Raw genomic sequence first — 17,381 nt, forward strand, 5'->3', positions numbered from 1 at the left:
ATGAATACGATGGTGTAAATCCAGGTAGCTCTATTAATTTTATACTCTAGCTGAGGATTTGGCCTATTACACATTTTAGGATAAATTTTTTGTTAATTCTTCTCTGTTTGTTGCACCTTAGATATGAAAACAACATTGGGCCCAATTCTCATTCATGCTAAGACCTTTTCACATATCTCTGAGGCACATCATAATTGGCGGCAGATCCTTAGCTGGTGTAAAGTGTCATAATGCCATTGAAATCAGTGGAGCTATGACAATTTATTAACTGGAGATTTGCCCCCTGAACCCAATCTCTGCTAGGAGGGCTGCTAGTTAGTGCTCAGGATGATTCTCTTTCCTTGGTGTTGTTCTAGGCCATCAAAATCAACCCCAGCAAAACACATGTGACAGGAGCTGAAGTGTTCTTCTCCCCAGCCTCACTTTTCATTCTCGGGTTGTTGGCCACTTTTGGAAACCCTCTGACTATAATGCATCTGAGGAAGTTGCATCTGAGGAAGTGAGCTGTAGCTCACGAAAGCTTATGCTCTAATAAATTGGTTAGTCTCTAAGGTGCCACAAGTACTCCTTTTCTTTTTGCGAATACAGACTAACACAGCTGTTACTCTGAAACCTCTGACTATAATGGGTTCGAGAGGAGAAGTGAAAGGACAGACTAACAAAGGGCCTTCGGAGTACTTTACTCTCTTCTCTTTTGTTCTGATGTTAGTATCAGAGTCATCACTCACAGGGTCAGACACAAAATCAGAAATGAAGTGGATTAGGAGATTATGCTTGGAGCAAATCCTGCCACCATAATCTTACATGTAATCTGCAGGTCTCCCATTTTACCTCCTTTCTATTTTAACCCTGAACTCTGGATGCCCCAGTTGGGATCCCATCACTGGCTCTTCCTCATTGGCTGGATTAGGATTTGCTGCATACTTAAATGTCAGGTCCTTGTTTGAAGAGGGTTTTGCGATTTTAAATTCACTTTAGGAAGTGTGAAACTCTCTCTGGAGGGGTGCCTTTTTGCAGCTCTGTGACCCATGACAGTGAACTAGAAAAATCTTGCACTTGGGTGTTTGGGTTCTCTAATTAGTGTAACTCCTGTGACATCATCTGATTTTGAAACTTTAAGACAAAAAGTAGAATTGAAAAAAAAAAACCAAAAACCAACCAAACCCCCATCAACCGAGAAGGAGAAGTCTACAAAATCTCCATTCTTCCTGAAAAAAACGTGACCACCTCTTGGTGTGGAAATGGGGAACATGGATGGGAAATCCGTGGAAGAACTGAGTGCCACCGAGTGCCACCAATGGTATAAGAAGTTCATGACGGAGTGTCCCTCAGGCCAGCTCACCCTGCATGAGTTCAAGCAGTTTTTTGGTTTGAAAAATCTGAGTCCAGCATCAAACAAATACATTGAGCAAATGTTTGAGACATTTGACTTTAATAAGGTAAATATTACATCCCTCTTTAATATGTATGTGTTTGTGTGTGTGTGTGTGTGTGTGTATGACTAGGGTTCCATAGGTACTCTGATAATACAAATAAAAATAATAGATAAATATGGCCTGTCTTTCCGTTGCCTTATATGTTATGTAGTCATTTACACCCATGTAAAGGGCCAACTGGGTGTAAAACACTATCAAATCCAAATTCTCCACTCTCCAAAACCAGTTTTGGTAGCATTTTGCACCTACTTTGCACTCATATTGCACAGGCCTAAATGTCTGAACAATTTGCAAGATGGTAGAGAATCAAGGTCATATAAATATATTTATGTGAAAGTATTTGACATGAATGTCCCGTATGACTCTGTTATATGAATGCAGGTAAAAGAAAAGGGAATCTTTCCAAAGCAAATGTTCCATCCCTTTTAGTTTTAAATTATTTGAATTGTAGGTATTTCTGTTTAATACAACTTTACAAGAATTATTTTAGCTGCTGGTTTCTAATCCCTTTAAAGTAAACTACCTTTTAATCCCAAACTGTCTAATGTCACGGCAGTTAAAAGAAATTGAGTCAAAAGTGCCACATTCATTTGATGGAGCAACAGTAAGTTCCACATCCACTCAGTATGGCATGTTCCATGGCTTAGGGCAAAGATGAAATTTATTTATTGTTGATTTCTATGTTTATTATCTTTGGATTTGTTTTATTATACAGCTGTGTTTTTCTTGTGCTGGTCTTCTCTTTCTGCAGCTTTTAAAAATGTCTAATTACTTGCTCCTGCTAAATTCGTTCATGATTGTCACAAGGTGCTGTTAGGAGCAAAAGCACCAAATGACTCGTTGAGGCTTTGTGTAAAGCAATTGCCACTAATGGATGCTGCGCTTTGTCGTAGGAACCGATCTTGTTCCCATTGAAATCAGTAGCTAAGTGTCCACTGTCTTCAGAGGGAGAAAGACCTGATCTTTAAGATTATTCTTTAACAGTGTCCTTTATGGGCCTGATCCAAAGCCCATTCAAGTCAATGGAAAGACTTGCATGGGCTATATCAGGCCATATTTGGAGAACATTTGTTATTATCCAGAATCACTTCCTTGGCTGCCATGTCTGTGATTGGCTGAAAGATCCCTCGATATGCAGGCCCTGAGTCATTACTGCATGGCCAGTCTTATGCCGACACAAGTTCATTGGCTTCAGTGGAGTTACACCCACATAATTCTCTGTGTAAAGCAGGAGTGAATCAGGCCCATCAACTTGTAAGGAGCTTTCAGCAGGAAATTAAATGAAAAGAATTGCTATCTAGGCATAACTAACTAGTCTCTGTTACACTGATATAAATCTGGAAGTGACATTACTAGAGTGATTCTGGATTTGCCTGATTTCAGGGTGTTTACTGATGCACCTCACCATAGTATCTGTTCACCTTCCATATAGAACAGATTGGCAGTGGTGGAGGCCTTAGTGGCTCTTCCCCCTTTTCAGGTAAGAAAGCGGTGCGTAAGGTAGCTTTATTTATTTAAGAGGGTTTATTTGGGTCTAACTGACTGCATAATGGCATGGCCCTATCAATAGTTGGCTTTCTGTTTATCTATCAGACCTGAAGAAGAGCTCTGTGTAAGTTCAGAAGTTTGTCTCTCTCATCAGCAGAGGTTGGTCCAATAAGATATTACCTCACCCACCTTGTCTGTCTCACAAACTGCCATTCATAACATCCATCACCCCTTTTTGAGGTTTCATTTCATCCCAATAGTTTGTGTCTAAAATTCAACCCAGTGCAGAAAACGTGAGTTCTGTCCACTGCTGAAATCCTTGACCTAGGGCTTAACTGAGATTTAAGTGTCACCTAAGCCTTGTGCAGGCCATCTGGTCAGGAATTAATTTCACCCACACAGAAAGCTCTCAGTAGGTGAAATACAGGAGATTACTGTCCAGGTTGCATAGAATGGGACCCCTGCAGAGCTGTCTGTTGAAAAGTGTGTTGAACTCCAAGGTGGGAAGAGACATCTTTGGAGCCTCCTTGCACCTTGCAGGAGCATGTCTGCCATTCAGTACTGTGGAATAAAGCAGATGATCTGTTCTTTAACTGGGCCCCCAGAGCAGTGGGCTGATTCCATGACAGTACATGGCCTGTACTTCCCGAGGAATTACCATTGCTTTGTACAATGTGCCATTTTTCACTTGAAATATGTTTGGGAGTATGCCTTGTGGCAGTTTAAGAAGTTGTGACTGTCAAAGATCAATACCTAGAGCCAGGACGGTGACTAGCAAGCTCCCTCCTGCATAGCGCTGCTGCAAATACACCTGTCCTGACCTGTAACTTCCCCTGAACTAAGCCCCTCCAGCTGAATGTACCCAACGGTAGTGTGGGGCAAATGTAACTAAGTAGAAAAATGAGGCTAAAACCCCTTTCCTGTTGTGGCCTGTCCAAGTGTGAACCCAGGTTTCCAGAGGGAAAAGATTACAGCGCAAGACCCCATTCTGCATGCTCTTTGTGAATTCTCTTCTCCCCTTGACGTCTGCATGCAAATCCCATTAGCAGTGAAAAGAATTACATATGCACATGGATGGGATAGTGTTGGGTGACACATCAGATTTCATCTGGATAAGCCTGTTCTTCTTTGCTTCCTGAGATATACTGTATTGCATAAAGAGATTCTCATAGCACAGAATAGCTCTCTCGGTTTAATTAACCTCTAAGCCCAGCAGATACTCTGAGATCCATTACAATCTACATACCACACAGACTATGCTGACAGCTTGTGCCACACACTCTCAAAGAAACTGTGGAACCACCTGATCAACATCCTCTACAGCAAACAGGGAAAGATTAAGAATGAGCTCTCAAAACTGGATACTCTCGTAAAAAAACAACATTCCACACAAACTTCCTCGTGGCTGGACTTTACAAAAACTAGACAAGCCATTTACAACACACACTTTGCTTCTCTACAAAAGAAAAAGGACACTAAGCTATCTAAACTACTACATGCCACAAGGGGCCACAACCGTGGTTCCCTTAACCCACCCAGCAATATTGTTAATCTATCCAACTATACTCTTAGCTCAGCAGAAGAATGTGTCCTATCTCGGGGCCTCTCCTTCTGCCCCTCCACCCCGAAGAACATGATACAGTTCTGTGGTGACCTAGAAACCTATTTTTGACACCTCCAACTCAAGGAATATTTCCAACACACCTCTGAACAACATACTAACCCACAGAGACCTTCCTACCAACAGTACAAAAAGAAGGATTCTGGGTGGACTGCTCCTGAAGGTCGAAACAACAGACTGGACTTCTACATAGAGTGCTTCCACCGACGTGCACGGGCTGAAATTGTGGAAAAGCAGCATCACTTGCCCCATAACCTGAGCGGTGCGGAACACAATGCCACCCACAGCCTCAGAAACAACTCTGACATCATAATCAAAAAGGCTGACAAAGGAGGTGCTGTTGTCATCATGAATAGGTCAGAATATGAACAAGAGGCTCCTAGGCAGCTCTCCAACACCACTTTCTACAAGCCATTTCCCTCTGATCCCACTGAGGGTTACCAAAAGAAACTACACCATTTGCTCAAGAAACTCCCTGAAAAAGCACAAGAACAAATCCGCACAGACACACCCCTGGAACCCTGAGCTGGGGTATTCTATCTGCTACCCAAGATGCATAACCCTGGAAATCCTGGATGCCCCATCATCTCAGGCATTGGCACCCTGACAGCAGGATTGTCTGGCTATGTAGACTCCCTCCTCAGGCCCTACACTACCAGCACTCCCAGCTATCTTTGAGACACCACTGACTTCCTGAGCAAACTACAATCCATCGGTGATCTTCCTGAAAACACCATCCTGGCCACTATGGATGTAGAAGCCCTCTACACCAACATTCCACACAAAGATGGACTACAAGCCGTCAGGAACACTACCCCCGATAGTGTCACGGCAAACCTGGTGGCTGAACTTTGTGACTTTGTGCTTACCCATAACTATTTTACATTTGGGGACAATGTATACCTTCAAATCAGCGGCACTGCTATGGGTACCCGCATGGCCCCACAGTATGCCAACATTTTTATGGCTGATTTAGAACAACGCTTCCTCAGCTCTCGTCCCCTAATGCCCCTACTCTACTTGCGCTACATTAATGACATCTTCATCATCTGGACCCATGGAAAAGAAGCCCTTTAGGAATTCCACCATGATTTCAACAATTTCCATCCCACCATCAACCTCAGCCTGGACCAGTCCACACAAGAGATCCACTTCCTGGACACTACGGTGCTAATAAGCGATGGTCACATAAACAGCACCCTATACCAGAAACCTACTGACCGCTATTCCTACCTACGTGCCTCCAGCTTTCATCCAGACCACACCACATGATCCATCGTCTACAGCCAAGCTGTGCGATACACCCGCATTTGATCCAACCCCTCAGACAGAGACAAACACAAGATCTCTATTCAGTGTTCTTACAACTACAATACCCACCTGCTGAAGTGAAGAAACAGACCGACAGAGCCAGAAGAGTACCCAAAAGTCACCTACTACAGGACAGGCCCAACAAAGGAAATAACAGAACGCCACTAGCCATCACCTTCAGCCCCCAACTAAAACCTCTTCAATGCATCATCAAGGATCTACTACCTATCCCGAAGGACGACCCATCACTTTCACAGATCTTGGGAGACAGGCCAGTCCTTGCTTACAGACAGCCCCCCAACCTGAAGCAAATACTCACCAGCAACCACACAACAGAACCACTAACCCAGGAACCTATCCTTGCAACAAAGCCCATTGCCAACTGTGTCCACATATCTATTCAGGGGACACCATCATAGGGCCTAATCACATCAGCCAAACCATCAGAGGGTCGTTCACCTGCACATCTACCAATGTGATATATGCCATCATGTGCCAGCAATGCCCCTCTGCCATGTACATTGGCCAAACCGGACAGTCTCTACGTACAAGAATAAATTTACACAAATCAGACGTCAAGAATTATAACATTCAAAAACCAGTTGGAGAACACTTCAATCTATCTGGTCACTCGATTACAGACCTAAAAGTGGCAATACTTCAACAAAAAAACTTCAAAAACAGATTCCAATGAGAGACTGCTGAATTGGAATTAATTTACAAACTGGATACAATTAACTTAGGCTTGAATAGAGACTGGAGTGGATGGGTCATTACACAAAGTAAAACTTTTTCCCCATGCTTGTCCCCCACACCCTCCACTGTTCCTCAGACGTTCTTGTCAACTGCTGGAAATGGCCCATCTTGATTATCAGTACAAAAGCTTCCCTCCCCCCCCCCCCCCGCTCCGCTCTCCTGCTGGTAATAGCTCACCTTACGTGATCACTCTCCTTGCAGTGTGTATGGTAACACCCATTGTTTCAAGTTCTCTGTGTATATAAATCTCCCCACTGTATTTTCCACTGCATGCATCCGATGAAGTGAGCTGTAGCTCACGAAAGCTTATGCTCAAATAAATTTGTTAGTCTCTAAGGTGCCACAAGTCCTCTTGTTCTTTCTGAGATCTTGTTGATTATTAACACATTGTGCATCTGCAAATTTAAAAATTACCACATTTGGGGTGGAGGTGTTTGGGGCAGAGGTGTTTGGGGCAACTAAAACGAACTGCTGCTTGCATTCAAAATGCACTGGAGAGAGGGCGCAAGCCTTCACCTCTGCTAGTTTCACATAGAGCCATTGAACTCTAGGTCCTTATGTCTGTTTGGTTTGCATATTTATTCAAATTTGGAAAATGCAGCAGGACACAGAAAACCTGATCCAGAGCAGATGCAATTCACCCCTGTACACGGGGACCGGCACAAGGCATAGGCACCAGGTAAGCCTGCGAAATAGGTCTTTAAGTGGAACTTAAGTGTTGCCGATCCCCTGGGCTGGCCTTGGCACGGGGGCGAATGTCCCCCCAGAGAACCCTTGTTTTGCTGAAATGCAGAGGAAATCTTTGATGTCTGATTTTTTTCCCCCCTCCAACAAATTAGGCCTCCTCGATCAAAAATAGCACCCTGCACTTTTGAGGTTCAGGCTCCATTTGCTCCAGCAAAACTTGAGTTTGGCTTTTGTTTTGTTGTGTCCTTCTGGGTACCAGGCAAGAATGAATTACCAGCACGACTTTTGATTGTTTGAACAGCCTGGGCTTCCATTTGCAATAGTTAAAAATATATGAACTTAATCAAATTTGAAAAATAAATGTCTAAATTAAAAAAAGAAATGTTTTCCCAAACGACACACAACTGGGTTTCCCAATTCCCATCACTGCTATTGGAGAGAAATTACTACAGTTTGTTGTATAATAATATTTATTCGTAGTATTTATTAGTAAAGTAATAATTCATCTGAACGTATTTAGTTTTTTTTACCAAATGATTTGGTTAAATGGGAAGGATAGTCTAATGGTTACAGCCCTTAGAGACCTGAGTTCAATTCTCTACTCCACCCCAGATTGGGGTAAGTCACTTAGTCTGTCAGTTCTCAGTTCCCCATCTGTAGAATGGGGATAATAGCACCACCAGACCTCACAGAGACGTTGTGAGGATGAATACATGAAAGATTGTGAGGTGCTCAGATACTACAGTGATGGGGGCCAGATAAGTACCATCGATTTCAAAGTGCTTTTACACTTCTTGGACCAGATCCTCAGCAGGTATAAATTAGCGTCATTTATTGACTTCACAGGAACTACAGCCAGTTTACACCAGTTTAGGATCTGGTCCAGTAGTTAGGGAAAGGTAAGTAATATTATGCCAGTTTTATTACAGAAACGCAGTCAGCTGTTCCAAAAGATACCAGACAGAACCTTTAAAGCTGTCTGTCTGACGCATCCTCACCTCTGATGTAGCCCTGTTCTTGTGCTTTTCAGGATGGCTACATTGATTTTATGGAATACGTGGCAGCTCTGAGCCTGGTCTTGAAGGGAAAAGTGGAACAGAAACTGAGATGGTATTTCAAGCTCTATGATGTGGATGGGAATGGCTGCATTGACAGAGGAGAATTATTGAATATCATCAAGGTGAGCAATTGCTGCTCTTCCTCTCTTTTCTTCAGCCAATAACTGTGTTGCCATAGCACCTTGGATATCAGCCATTAGACAAATGTACAGAGATTGAAAGGCCATAAGAACACATTTCCAAAGGGAGAACATTCCAAGCCAGAGAGGTAATTGTGCTCCGTCAACTGGCAAATTCGCAAGCATTGGCCAAATCTTTAGTCCACTCACAATACTGGGCAGAAGGACCTTCAGGCTCAGTTAGGCACAAATTGGGAATTACAGCAGTGACTTGTGCTAAGCCTGGTGTGGGCATGCATTGTGCCACTTGCTCTCCCGCACTGCTGTGCTGATGCACTGGAATTCCCTTGCAGTCCAAGTCCTCAACCCTCGGCCTCCACACATCTCCCCATGTAACTTCCAGTTCTCACCTGCAGCAATCCCTTCTGTTCCAGTCTGGGCTGCTTAGATACATCAATTTAAGGCTAGGTTGAGACTCGCACTAAGGATTTAAAACAGGATTTCCGGACGTCAAAGGTTTATGAATTATCCCAATGTGCCTCTGTAGCTACTTAATTTTTTAATGCATTTAATGTATTTTAAATTGATTTGAATCTTTTTTTAAAATGTACTTGTTATCCCTTTGAGAACCCAACCCATTGCATGAAAATTTGGTAATTTGTGCTACTCCCCTTTGCTACTTATAGCCCGCAGATTCATAAATCTACCCAACATGCTCATTAAATGTTCTCTATGTCTTTCTTTGCCTCCAGGCTATTCGAGCCATTAACCGATGTCACGAAACAATGACAGCTGAGGAATTCACAGACATGGTGTTTGATAAAATCGATATTAATGGAGACGGTAAGGAACTTTATATGCCTGAGAGAGCACTGCTCTAACTTAATGACAGGTTTCAAAGCAGCAGCCGTGTTAGTCTGTATTCGCAAAAAGAAAAGGAGTACTTGTGGCACCTTAATAAATAAATAAATTGGTTAGTCTCTAAGGTGCCACACGTACTCCTTTTCTTTTTGCTCTAACTTGAACCCCCTAACCCTAATTCTTCCTGCCAAGTTACTGCAAACTCCTGGAATGCCCAGAAACAGAGCTGTCAAAAATGGATCTGAAAGCATCTGAAAAGCCAGATCTTCAGCTGGGGTATATAGCTGTTGCTCCATTGACATCAGTAAAGCTATGGCCATTTACATCAGCTGAGGATCTGAAGATCTGGCCAAAAAGCTTTAGAGTGCGAGGGGAAATTTAGCCCCCAGTCCTTTTAAATTTTGTTCAAGGTCTCAGCAAACTAAGAAGAAACAGGTACCATCTAACCTGTCCATATCGTCCTCTCCTGTTCCCCCCTTGGCTGAACTCTAGGTGTTTATACATTTCCCACTCTTAATCATAGAATCATAAGGTCAGAAGGGACTGCAAGGGTCATCTAGTCTAACCCCCTGCCAAGATACAGGATTTGTTGTGTCTAAACCATCTAAGACAGGTGGCTCCAGCCTCCTTTTGGAACCCTTCAGTGAAGGAGCTTCCCTAGGCATCTGTTCCATTGTCCTACTGTTCTTACAGTTAAGAAGTTTTCCCAGAGATTTAATCCAAATCTGCTATGCTGTAGCTTGAACCCATTGTCTCTTGTCCTGCCCTCTGTGGCAAGAGAGAACAACTTTTCTTCATCTTTTTTGTGGCAGCCTTTCAAGTATTTGAAGACCGCTATCATGTCCCCCCTTAATCTCCTCTTTTCCAAACTAAACATATACCACTTCCTTCAGCCTTTGCTCATATGGCTTGTATTCCATCCCTTTGATCATCTTTGTCACTCACCCCTGGTTTCTTTCCAGTTTCTCCACATCTTTTCTATACATTGGTGACCAAAACTGGACCCAATACTCCAGCTGAGGCCTCACCAGCACCGAGTAGAGCGGTACTATCATCACCTCCCATGACTTGCATGCTGTGCCTCTGTTAATGCAACCTAAAATTGCATTTCTTTATTTTGCAACATCGCACTGTTGACTCATGTGGAGGTTGTGATCCACCACAACTCCCAGATCCTTCCCAGAAGTGCTGCCGCCAATCCAGTTATCCCCCATTCTGTATTTGTGCATTTGTTTTCCACCCCCCTCAGTGTAGCACCTTACATTTGTCTTTGCTGAATTTCATTTTGTTGTCAATAGTTCAGTTCTCCAACTTATCAAGATCCCTTTGAATTTTAGCTCTGTCCTCCAAAATGTTTGCAACCCCCGCCCACCAGCTTTGTGTCATCTGCTGATTTGATCAGGATGCTCTCTATTCCTACATCTGGGTCATTCATAAAGCTGTTAAACAACATCACAGCCGGTACAGATCCCTGTGGAACTCCACTTGAGACCTCCTTCCAATCTAACATCATTCCATTAATAGTTACTCGCTGTTTGCGGTTGTTTAACCAATTAGGTATCTACTTAATGGTAGTTCCGCCAACCCCCCATTTCTCCAGTTTACTTATCAAAATGTCATGTGGGACTGTGTCAAAATGTGCTCTGCTTCTACCAATCCCGAGAGTTTAAACAGGCCCCAAATTCTGCCTCATGAATCTGGGTTTATGTCTAGGGCTTCTGTTTTGGGGGGGGAGGGGTTATTAATTTTATTGTTCAGGGTTTACTGTTAGCAATTTTTGAGTTCTATGTAGATGTCCAACAATTGGGGGTTTTCGGGGGTGTGAGATTTTTTTCAGGTACTTCCCAAATTTCTTGTCTAAACACGATCTACTTAATCTTTTATAGTATGTATAAAAATGACTTACTTGCTATTTTAAGCTTTGTATCCTTGTTATAGACCCCCCCTTGTTATAGACCCCCCCCTTGTTTAATGTGTTTGTTCCTCTGCACACTTTAATGTAGTGCTGTTTCAAACAACACTAAAACCTAAAATTCAAAACCAAAAATCAGAAGCCCTATTTAAACAGTTCCAAAATAAGCATGGGGGTGTAACACCAACATCTCAAGCTCTTGTCATAGTGTTTGAATTTAGATGTCCATATTCCCAAAGGCCCAGAATCCACTAGGGGGATTAAGCAGAGGATGAGATTAAGAAAGAGAAACATTTAGCTGAAATGTCAAGATAAACTTCTGGAGTGAGTTATGCACTCCTCTGGGAAGAGTCTCCCAACAGGACTGGTAGAAACCCTTTGACTGGGGAGATTTAAAACGATACTGGAAACTTTCAGAGAACGGTCCTAGACTGCCTGGCAGGGAGATAGGCTCCTTTTTTTTATCTCTCTCCTTCAGTAAATAAATCCAGTTGGTTCCAGATTGCATTTCTAATGCTAGTTTTGATTGATAAGGCCTTAATGGTGTTGGACTTTGCCCCTCTACTCGTGACATACTGATAAAGGTGCGATCAGAGGAACTCAAGCTGGACAGAACAAGGAGATCCCAATAACATAGAACAAGGGGTAATGGTCTCAAGTTGCAGTGGGGGAGGTTTAGGGTGGATATTAGGAAAAACTTTTTCACTAGGAGGGTGGTGAAGCACTGGAATGGGCTACCTTGGGAGGTGGTGGAATCTCCTTCCTTAGAGGTTTTTAAGGTCAGGCTTGACAAAGCCCTGGCTGGGATGATTTAGTTGGGGATTGGTCCTGCTTTGAGCAAGGGGTTGGACTAGATGACTTCCTGAGGTCCCTTCCAACCCTGATATTCTATGATTCTATGACACCCCTCTTTCAAAAGGAGAGGGAACTGGCCGTTGATGGTTCTCTGTGAGATGCCTGCAGCCCTCAGAAGGGCTTCTCCTCCGCTGGTCAGAAATGGCCCTGTGGTCTACTGTCCTTCAGGGCACACTGCAAGCTGCTTCTGTTCACAGAGGCTGGGAAGGAGGTGGGTTTTGAGAGCGATTGGAGCTGTGGAGAGGAGTGGCGTGGCTTTGAGGTTGTGCAAGTAGTTTAATTTCATTTGGCAGGGGGCCGAGAACCATGGCTAGGCCCTTTCTTATGATGTGTCTACATAATTCCTCTGGGCCAGATTCAAGGCCCATTGAAGTCAGTGGAAATGGGGGCAGGATTTAACAGAACCCTCTCTGCATGTGTTCCGGCAAACAGGTGAGCTCTCCTTGGAGGAGTTCATGGAGGGAGTACAGAAGGACGAGGTGCTCCTTGAAATCCTCACCCGGAGCTTGGACCTGACGCACATTGTCCAGATGATCCAGAATGATGGGAAGAACCCGCAGGGCTCGGAGCAGACGGGAGAGGCGGCTGAATAGAAATTTTCAAAACTCTTTTATTTTATTGTCTAACATTACTAAAAAATTGGGGTGGGGGTAGGGAAATTGGTGAGCTGTGCTACTGTCATGGTGATGAGAGCATCCTATGTTAGAATATCACCCTAGCAGGGGAGTCAGGAGCTCCTCTAAATATGTCAAACCAATTGTGCACGCAGTTAATTGTGAGGCCAACACAGACCAGCAGTGACAAGAGCCTTTGGGCGTTGGGCGAGCACTGCCCAGGGAGCCAATGCAACCACTGCTGCCTCTGTAAAAGAGAGGGACCAGACTTTAAAGAGAGCGAGCTGCCGAGCTGGCTCATTGCTCTAGAATCAAATGATGCTGGGGACTTCCCGAATGGTGCCACCTGGGTCCTTTGCCAGCTTGGTGCCTCTGAATGTTGCTGCTGCTGTGTAGGGAGAGAAGTGAAGAATGTGTTCCAGGAAGGTGAGAGCAGGATCACATAACACTTTCAGAAGGTACATTGCTGAGTGACCACTGTGGAAATTCATCTCCGTGCAAAGCGCCCCACAAGGTCTTCATGCCACTTAAGTCTTAGGGTCAGAACCTGACTCCATTAAAGCCAAGGACAAAACCCTCTGATTTCAAAAGGAGCAGCACCTGGCTCTTAATGGGAGCTTAACCCCTGGGGGAGGCCTGCTGTAAGCACTGGGCAGGTGAAGTAGGACTGCAAAGGCACTCTGCCCAGGGGTGAATTTCCCACTCTGAGAGTAGAGTGATAACCACAGCTATGAGACCTATATGGAAATTGGTATGTGAAAAACACAGGTGACCTTCTAAGGACTTTGCAGAGTTCAGTTCATAATGAACAGCTTTTCTGTCAGTCAAATCAGCACAGACTCCATGGTTACTGCGAGAGTTCAAAACAAATAGGCAATAAGGGTGCAATTTGGACCTGCGCAGGAGCCCACAAAAAAAGACTCAGGGCACCCTTTAAATCCTTAACACGTGTTAAATGGCAACATGGGCATCTGTGGACCCACTGTGCTGGGGTCAATTGCACCCTAGCTGAACAGAGCAAACCCCTGGCAAACCCCGCTCTGGTTAGGCCTGTGTATGTGTGTGTTTGGGGAAAGGGAACTAAGTCATACTTAGAGGTGTTTTAAAATATAGTAGTGATGATTTTTCTCTCAGAGAAAAAGCAAACACACACGCGCGCTCACTGAGAAGTATCCCAAGTAACATACATGACAGGGAAACAGATATTTTTGATAGAATCGTTTTTCTCCTTATTATGTCTTTGAAAGGAATGAAACGGAGCTTGTCGTAAACTGGAGCATAAGCAAATTGTATGGAGTGAAATGGTATCAATGAGTCACTTCACAACTCAAATTATAGGGTGAAATTCAGGGCACTTGGGCACAGCTTGAATCCATCGTAAGCCCACCGAATAGACTGTAAGTGATGCATAGGCCTTTTGCTAACTTTCCTCTTGTGGTGCATTTCAACCATAGTGAAATCTGCCCAGAGTGACAGGGTTCTGTGGAGAAAAAATTGACTCTAAGAGTGTCCAGTCTAATCTCTTTTGCTTTGACTCACTATAACTCCCTGAAAGCGGGGATTCCAGAACAGCTGGAGAAATGATCTGGATCTTCTCTTTCCATATGTATTTTGAGACAGCTGCCCTTTGGTAGTAGCTCTGATGCTTGCATGGAAGCCGAAGAACTCCATGGTTATGTCGCCCATTGGTTTGAGGCTATCTTTAAACTAAAGGCAATGGTAGGTTAAAAAAACCAACAACATGAGCGAGAAAAAAGGAGTGTTGGCAGCTGCGACTTTTTGTCTTCCTTTTAAAATGTTAAAAACATAAATGTGCCTTTTTACTCCTGTCTGAACTGTTCACACACACGTCTGTGTGGCTCTGTTTCTCCATGAAGGAATTTGAAAGGGCAGCAATGGCAGTGACTTGAAAGGTAATGTCTTGTTATGCGTCTGTAGAAATACTCCTGCATGTCTCATCTGTACAGAAAGAACAACGTATAGTGTCCACTCTTTGGTCTTTGGATACTTTCTTAGTTAGCTATGGATCCCAGTGAGCCAAATTTTGGTCTCAGTTATTCTGGATTTACACCAGTGTAACTCTACTGATTGGTCCAGCAAATTTAGGATTTGGATAGCTGTCAGAATCACTTTTATAGGTGGGGGAAAGAGAGTTTTCATAGATTTCGACCTCATTTCATAGATTTCGACCTTATAACAAGTTTGGAGGGGAAGGTGGAAATCCAGAGGAATACAACATCTCCACAGAATATTCAGGTAGGTGCCAATGAGGGTATAGCATCGGGGTTAGAGTGCTTTGAAATCAGTGGGAGTTGCGGGTGTTCAACACCTCTGAAAGCCAAACCGCACCAGTTCTGTCTCTTTGCAAGCTCCAACTGTGGAAGGCTTGGTCTTGGGACTGGGTTAAATCTTTATCCCCAGGCTTCTCACCCTCCTGCTTCTTTATAACACAGGCATGTTTACTCTCGCTGCTGTCAAATTGCAGTGACTTGTTTGTTGGGGAATCAGAATGGAACAAATCATCTTACTTTTCTCTGGAGCCCAGTCTACTAGTTACCCACACAGGTTCAGGTACCAAACACAAGGTCCAATGGGAAATGGAAAGTGATCTAGTTTAACACTTTTAGTAGGATTTGCTTTTATAATTTCCTTTTCCAACCCAGAGATTAGCTACCTCCATGGATAATTTCATGCTGGAGGAATGTCAGTCACTAAGCTGTGGGCTGGTAGGTTACACTATTTCATTTTCCATTACACCTTTTAGCAATAGTAGTTTTTTCATACAATGGTCCTATTGGGTTCTGGGGAGGTCGGCAGGTGCAAGCTAAAGGACCTGTTCCCAGCCTGTAGGGAGGATCCACTGAGACCGGGAACTCAAATAATTACGGGGGACATCAGAAAATATAACCAGGACAGTTGAGAAGGTCAAAGGGTCAAAACAAGGGAACCTACGATGGTAGTGGAATGCCTAGGTGCAGTTCAAAGAAATCCATGGCTAGAGATGGGCCAAATACAATGTTCAACCTGTGAGCTTCTTCCAAACACTAGGGCATTCAGATAATGAGTAGAACCAAACATCTTTCCCCATAAGGTTGAGTCCCTGACCTTCCTAGAAGCCATTTCCCACCTTTCCAGAAAGAGCCCTGGGGATCGCAATGGTGTGCTAATTACCTAATGCAATTACCTCTCTCTGCCTCTATTGCCAGGACAGATGTAATATCTTGGCTGCCCCCAGTATCCACCATATACATAGGAAAGGTTGGTAATTGATGGTTAACCAGCCCCTCCTCTGCAGCAGCTGGGTGGGGCTGGCCATTCCTCATCAGCTCATCTCTCTGTTATGTGCTCACGGAGTGGAGAGTTTCTTCATCCCACAGCAGCAACTAACGCACAAGTGACTGGGCAGCACTGCACACGGGAAGCAGTTATTTCCACCACATTCAATGTTTTGTTATTTAGCACTGGCTGTTTCCAATGTATAAGCACTTTTCTGATTTTTCTGTTTGTTTTTTTTGTGTGTGTGCACGCATTTGGCTGCTTTTTAACTGTTAAGTTTTATACTTCTGATCCTATAGTGTAATTAAAGAACAAAGTAAAGATGATATTTTATAAAATTATTTCACTTGGGCACTTTATTTTATTAAATCAATGTTTCTATTCCTAGCAGGATATATTAATTCCCTGGTACACATCAAAAGCAAGTCTATTCAGGGATCTAGAGCTACACTACAGCTTAAAATAATACCAGAGAGGCCTGGGGTTTTCGGACTCAGATTCTGCTCCTACATTCACTGAATCCCCTGTAACTTCAGGGCTAGCTGACTGTACTGATGTTATTTTGGCTTCAGAAGGGCTCACCCAGTCTGGCTTCAGGTGCCCCCATTGCTCAGTTTCCCTTCTGCTACAGTTAATAAACTTTCATCCTGCAGGCATTTTCCTAGTAACCCTCTGTTTCTGGATTCTGACTTATTCACAAAGTTCAAGCCAGCTCAAGTTTTCCACCACTCTCTTACTGGCTAGCAGCCTTTGATACAGGGTTCCTAGCCCTGTCTCTGCTGAGGCTTCCCTCTAGCCTCCCTAGCTGGCTCCGGTTCTTTGCAAGCCTTCTGCATGGGAACCAAAGAGCATCTCCCACCTGTTTTCTCTGCATGAAACAGTTCACACAACCTTACTACGCTTTTAAATCTTTCCTCTGACTGGTCTTAGGTTGCATTTATATGCTCCAGCAGGCCTGGTTCCTAATCACGTGCTCCCATCACATGGTCATTGGATTGAGAGGTGAAATAGTCACAGGTGAGGCTGAACTCAGAACTCTAGTAAAAAGACAGTTCACCCAGTGACACAGCCTTTACACAGGCGTAATTGAAAGCAGAATTTTGCTTTATGATAACTTCTTGGATGATCTATTTCTTTGGCATACACATTCCCATGTGAGCTCTGTGGGTGAAATTTGCTGTGGGGCAGGGAAACCATCAAAGACTTATGGATCACTTAAACCCTCAAAATAGAATTTATGCTGGACATAAGTGCTGCATGGACATTGTGCTGGGCCTCCACACAAGGATGAAATTCACCCCCATATGTATTTGAAGATTGATCTTTATTTCCTCCATACTCTTAATTGTGAAGGAAGCTGCAGTGTTACCTGTCATAACCTTGACAG

The 17,381-nt window shown here is 43.7% G+C and overlaps 1 protein-coding gene across 1 annotated transcript; it reads left to right on the forward strand.

The window, feature by feature from the left end:
- Window positions 1-1,241: 1,241 nt before the first annotated feature.
- Window positions 1,242-16,278, forward strand: GUCA1A (guanylate cyclase activator 1A; the record flags this gene model as incomplete). Its single annotated transcript, XM_084611174.1, has 4 exons — window positions 1,242-1,439; window positions 8,330-8,479; window positions 9,229-9,319; window positions 12,537-16,278. 4 exons carry the CDS (start codon window positions 1,242-1,244, stop codon window positions 12,695-12,697), a joined length of 600 nt encoding a protein of 199 aa, XP_084467300.1. The 3' UTR covers window positions 12,698-16,278.
- Window positions 16,279-17,381: the final 1,103 nt, after the last annotated feature.

Source organism: Lepidochelys olivacea (assembly GCF_965140295.1).
Source record: "Lepidochelys olivacea isolate rLepOli2 genome assembly, chromosome: 21".
Taxonomy (NCBI): Eukaryota; Metazoa; Chordata; order Testudines; family Cheloniidae; genus Lepidochelys; species Lepidochelys olivacea.